Source organism: Rhea americana, unplaced genomic scaffold, assembly GCF_003343005.1.
Source record: "Rhea americana isolate MKP2758 unplaced genomic scaffold, rheAme1 scaffold_691, whole genome shotgun sequence".
In the NCBI taxonomy this organism is placed as follows: Eukaryota; Metazoa; Chordata; class Aves; order Rheiformes; family Rheidae; genus Rhea; species Rhea americana.
The window spans coordinates 30,513-35,890 of record NW_028186858.1 but is presented as its reverse complement, the minus strand read 5'-3'; the positions used below and the strand labels follow the sequence as shown (position 1 = coordinate 35,890).

The window sequence follows — 5,378 nt, the reverse complement described above, 5'->3', positions numbered from 1 at the left end:
GGGATGCTGTGTGGGGCCCTGGGTACCGGCTCTGCCCCGGGGATGCTATGCAAGGCTCCAGGTACCGGCTCTGGATACAGCCCTTTGCCCCTCCATTTGTGCCCGCAACAGGCAGCGAGCACAGGAGACGCACGCGAGGCCCGGGGCCGGCGCGGTCCCCAGGTGCAGCCTCCAGCACGTCGTCCACCGGCCCTTCTGGGGGGGGGACCGAGCCCCGCCGGGGCCGGGCGGACCTCGCGGCCACGCAGCCCCCTCCCAGCTCCCGCCGCGCGTCTGCTGGTGCGCCCAGGGAGATGTTTCGTGGCCTCGCTGGCAGATGCAAAAGGTCCTTTGACTGCCAAGTAATTAAAACCCAGCAATTACCAATTTGCGGCAGCCAGTTCCTGGCCTGGTGAGCGCTCAGATCCTCCTGCGTGAGCTGCAGGACGCAGCCAGGTGCCGAAAACAGAGCAGGCGGCGGGTTGGGGACGGGGCCGCGGGGGGCAGGGAGCAGTCGTGCTCCCCGGCACTGCCGGATCATTTCTGGGGGGCGAGCGTGCTGCACGGCTGGCGGGGGCTCTGTGCCGGGCTCGGCAAGGGCCCTCAAGGAGCTCCACCGCGCGCCCCGGACCCTCTCCCACCTCCCCACGGTGCGGCACAGCATGGCACGGCACRGCAYGGCACGGCCGGGAAGCGTTTCCTGGCACGGGGGGTCGCAGAGGCGAGCCGAGCTCCCCTGCCTCCGCAGCCCCCCGCTCCGGCAATCAATCACAGCTTCGCGAAGCGCCRCGGTCGGCAGCGCCGGCGGCTCCGACGTCAGCCCCGAGCGGGCGAGGAGCAGGCACAGCCACTGGCCCCCCGGGGCTCGCGCGAGAGCCCTGGCTGGCGACGGGGACCCGTGGGGCCAGCTGGAGCCCAGGTGGGCCGCAGCAGCCGGGCGGCACCCCCAGCACCGGGCGAGCCCCGGTTCAGCCCGTGGGCTCCCGCTCTGCYGGGTGGGAGCCGAGCAGCCGGGGATGCCGAGGGGCAGCGGCCGCCCCGGTGGAGACGCGTCCGGCTGGCCCGGCTCCCTGCAGGACCCTCCTCGAAGCACCCACACAGCCCCCCAAAACACGGCCCCCGCGGGGAGCCRGGGCACGGGGAGCCGGCCCGGCGCGGGCGCCCAGCCCTCCCGCCGCCCGGGTGCGGCAGCAGGAGCGGGGCCGCGGCAGCCCCGTTACGCCGGTGCCGCCCGCCTGGCTCCGCAGCCGGGAACAGATGGCAGGCGACAGAAGCTGCCGATGAATAATACGCTCCTAATGAGCGCGGCTCCTGCGGCTCCCCGCGCGCCCCGTCCGTCCGTACGTCCGTCACGCGCTCCGGCTCGCTCCATCTGCACCCGCTGCCTTGCACCGGGCCGTGCCGCGCTGCGCCCTCGACACACGCTCAGCACCCGCGTCCCGCATCCCCCGCCCCGCGCTGGGATGCACCCTCGTCCCCGTGCACCCACCGCCCCCACCCCACGCCAGGACGTGCCTTCGTCCCCGTGCGCCCTCGTCCCCGYRCACCCACCGCCCCCACCCCACGCYRGGACGYRCCYTCGTCCCCGTGCACCCACCGCCCCCACCCCACGCCAGGACGTGCCTTCGTCCCCGTGCGCCCTCGTCCCCGYRCACCCACCGCCCCCACCCCACGCYRGGACGYRCCYTCGTCCCCGTGCACCCACCGCCCCCACCCCACGCCAGGACGTGCCTTCGTCCCCGTGCGCCCTCGTCCCCGCGCACCCACCGCCCCCGCCCCACGCTGGGACGCACCCTCGTCCCCGTGCACCCACCGCCCCCACCCCACGCCAGGACGTGCCTTCGTCCCCGTGCACCCACCGCTCCCGCCCCACGCCGGGACGCACCCTCGTCCCCGTGCGCCCTCGTCCCCAAGCACCCTCGTCCCCCGCCCCACGCCGGGACGCACCCTCGTCCCCGTGCGCCCTCGTCCCCTGCCCCGCACCGGGATGCGCCTTCATTCCCGCGCACCCAACGTTGCTGCCAGCGCAAACGAGACAGAGAGGAGAAACAGCCGCCCGAGCTCCTATTAAATATACGCTAKGGCCCATATTGGCTGTTCCCTGGAGCTGGTGCTTCCACCTGCCGTGGCAGCGAGCTGCGCCTGGAGCACCCCGGCCCCCCGAGCGCCGGCCCTGCCCCGGGGGCGTCGGGGCGCAAACCTGCCTTCGTCCAGACGAAACCGCGAGCGGAGCCGCGCGGTGCAGGCGCCGAGCGAGCTCGTTAGCGCTGGGGCGGGAGGGCCGGGCTAGCGCTTCCCTTCCCCAGCTTCACSCTCACTAATGAGGCCCCCTGGCTAATTAGGGTGCTGGGGGAGGGCAGCTCCTCCCCCCCTCTCCGGCACCTGGCTGCTGGATCTAGGGTCGCTGGAGACGCCCGAGCCCTGGAGCTTGTTCCTCCAGGCCCCTTTCCCCTTGCCTGGGCGCCTGCGTCCTGGCTGTGCCGTGTGCTGAGCCTCCCCGCCGCAGCAGGAGGCGGACGATGATGATGATGATGGAGCCTTCCTCAACTTGGGAACCTGCCGTCAGCCCCGAGCATCAGTGCTCCTGGGGATGCCCAGCCCCAAATCCTGGGATTTTTCACRTTTGAGGCTGGCTTGCAAAGGGACTCGAAATGAGAGCCGCGTTTCGGCGGCTCCGCCGGCGCGTTTCAGCCTCCCGAGCACCGAAAGCAGCTCTGGAGCGGCGCCGGCGGAGCCGCTCGGCCGCGGTAATCGGCTTCTCCCCGCTCTCCCCCGGGGCAGGTTTAAGGGGCCGAGCCCCGGGCGCTGGGCGCGGGGCACGGCTCGGGGACATGCGCCCTCCCGCGCCGCCCCCCGGCTTCGCCGCCACGGGAGCGCGGGGCGCCGGGGACAACAGCTCGGGAGCAGGAGGGGGGCGGAAAACAAAACGGCGATGGAGTGTGAAGCTATTGAATTGSCGGCGAGTAAACTCCGTATTTTTGACGGCTTTTAAATGCCTCCGAGCAGATTAATAAGGTCTAGGTAATAGCAGAGCCAGTCTATATTTATTCTATCTTAAACGCCGGTTTGGCAGGCTGTGTTAATATTGATGGGAAGGCTTGGATTGCGGACGGCGAGCGCGGGGCTTCGCTTTATCTCTCGCGAGCAGGCTGCCTCGGCGGCGTTATCAGGCCGCGGCGGCCGCGGCAGCCGCCTCCTCGAGGGCTCCGCGCGGCCCCTCGCCCCCCCCGCTCCCTCGTCCTCATCAGAGGAGGAGAAGTTGCTGGCTTGATCGTTCCGTTTTTCTCTCTTTTATTTACTCCATTTTCATGTCTTTCGGTGCATGTTTTATTCCCATCGAGGCGGGAGCGTCGATAGCCGACGCCGTGTGCATGTCCCCCCCCCTGCCCCCGTCCGGTCCCGTCCCGGCACGGGGAAGGCCGAGGGGTCATTACCGGGGAAGCGCCCCGCCGCCGTGCCCGGGGCTCCGCACCCGTGAGTCTCCCTCCCGAACATCCCCCCAAGCCCCGACCGCTGCCTGGCTGTTCCCTGCGAGCGTTTGAAATTCCGAGTGCGCTCTGCGCTGATTAGTTGTACAAATCACCCAGCTGGGGAGCGGCCCGCGGCCACGTGGCGCCGCCTCCCCCGCCGCGGGCTCTGAAGATTCGCAGCAGACTGCCTGCGCCTCGCTTGACTGTGGGAAAAACGATGCAAWGAAATTCGCACGTGATTTTGGACCGGGTAGCGGTGACTCTCGGCTCCGCCGGCGGCGAGTGCTAAAGAACCACGCTGAAGGCTTGCAGCCTGCCCCGGGCACGGCCACYGGCTTTTAAAAGCTCTTCTGCAAAAATGCACGTCGGGGACAGGAGGAAGGTCGGCTCCGTGCCGCGAAAACGCTGCGGGCTGAAGGGCAAAGCCCCTCCTGCTCCCGCGGCGCGTCCCTGGGCCGTGCGGGGCACCCGGCACCCCTCCTCCCCCAGGCTGCTCTCACGGGAAGACGTGGCAGCGCTGGCGCCGCTGCTGAGCCCCCGGCACCCTCGGACCGGCMCCGTCCCCGTCCCATCCTGTCCCCCCCAGCCTGCCCGGCTGGGGCCCCTCGGAGACCCCCAGGCCAGGATTTCGGGGCAATGCCGAGTACCCGGGCTGGGGAGAGCCGTGTCCCCGCTCCGCCTCRCCAAGGGAAAAGCAAACACGTTGAATTTAGCAGCCATTAGCTGCGAGCATCAAAGGCCCCTCTGCCGGAAAATGAAAATCCTCGTTAACTAATGAAAAGCCCGTTGCTCGCTCTGCCTTAATACAATTAAGAGCAGCCAGGACCGCAGGGAAGGCTGCATTCCCTCCTCAAAAACGCCGCTCGCCGTAGTCGCACCGGGGCAGCTCCAGCTTTCGCCGGGCTGCGACGGCCGTGCACGCACACGCGTGTGCCCTCGCACACGCACGCGTGTGCCCTCACCCGTGCCGCACGTGCACGGCCGCCGGCGGAGGAGGGCCCGGAGCCGGGGCCGGGAAGGGGCTCGGCTCGGCCCGCCGAGGCCGGCAGCGGGAGCGCCGGAGCGGCCGGGCCGCGTGGCCGACGCGCACATCCCAAATAGGAAATGTTTGTGCAACTGCTGCCTTGGCAGGACCCGGGTGTTTCGCCGTACGGATCTGACTTCAGCAAGGAAATATGCTGCCGGCGGCGCAGAGCGATGGGAACGGCYGGTTTCTCACCGCTCTGCCCCGTGCCGGCGGCCAGGACGAGCCTCCCGCCGGGCCGGCRCAGGGGCCTTTCCCGGCCCCGGAGCAGCTTCCCGGCGGCAGCTGTGCAGGAGGCTCCACGGGGCTCCTCGCTCCCAGCTGCTTCCTTTGCAAGGTGACACCTATTTCTAGAGCTGGGATCTCGGTGTGCACAGCCCCGTGCCCGGCACCGTGCCCCGGCGCTGGCGCGGCTGCGGGAGCCTGCGCCCCGGCACGGCCCCGGGTCTCCTCTCCGGCTGCCGCCTGCGCAGAGCAATGTTTGCTTTATGCCTCTGAGCGGAAACGAAAGAGTCGCGTTAATTTTGGAAGGGAAAATACCACCTGTGCAAGTTGGGCTTTAAATTTCATAGAGCTCTTTTCTCCTTTTAATGACTGGGTTTTAGCTCTGTCTTCCTCCCACTTCCCGGCCCAGCTTTCCCACGTGCCAGCCCTTTGCAGCCCCGGGGCCGCGGGGCTCCGCTCCCCCAGGCCCCCCGCCAGTGCCGCGGGCTTTGATTGCAGCACTCAGAATACGTTGAAAAGCAGGGAGCCTCCCCCAGGGCCTCCGGGAGGCCACAGCCTCCCCGTGGCCCTGGGGCATGCAGGGGTGCTGGGTGCCACGGGGGTGCCCGGGCATCCTGGGGGCGTGCAGGGATGCTGGGTGCCATGGGGATGTGCAGGGATGCAGGGATACTGGGTGCCGT

The 5,378-nt window shown here is 69.6% G+C and overlaps 1 protein-coding gene across 1 annotated transcript in view; it reads right to left on the bottom strand.

Moving 5' to 3' along the window:
* Nucleotides 1-4,032: 4,032 nt before the first annotated feature.
* The window catches only part of LOC146586391 (uncharacterized), a 4,503-nt gene continuing 3,157 nt past the window's right edge, over nucleotides 4,033-5,378 (bottom strand). Inside the window, exon 3 of the mRNA XM_085321398.1 lies at nucleotides 4,033-4,967. Within this exon, the coding sequence (XP_085177524.1) occupies nucleotides 4,259-4,967 (709 nt within the window). The 3' untranslated portion in view covers nucleotides 4,033-4,258. The remainder of the gene's footprint in view (nucleotides 4,968-5,378) is intronic.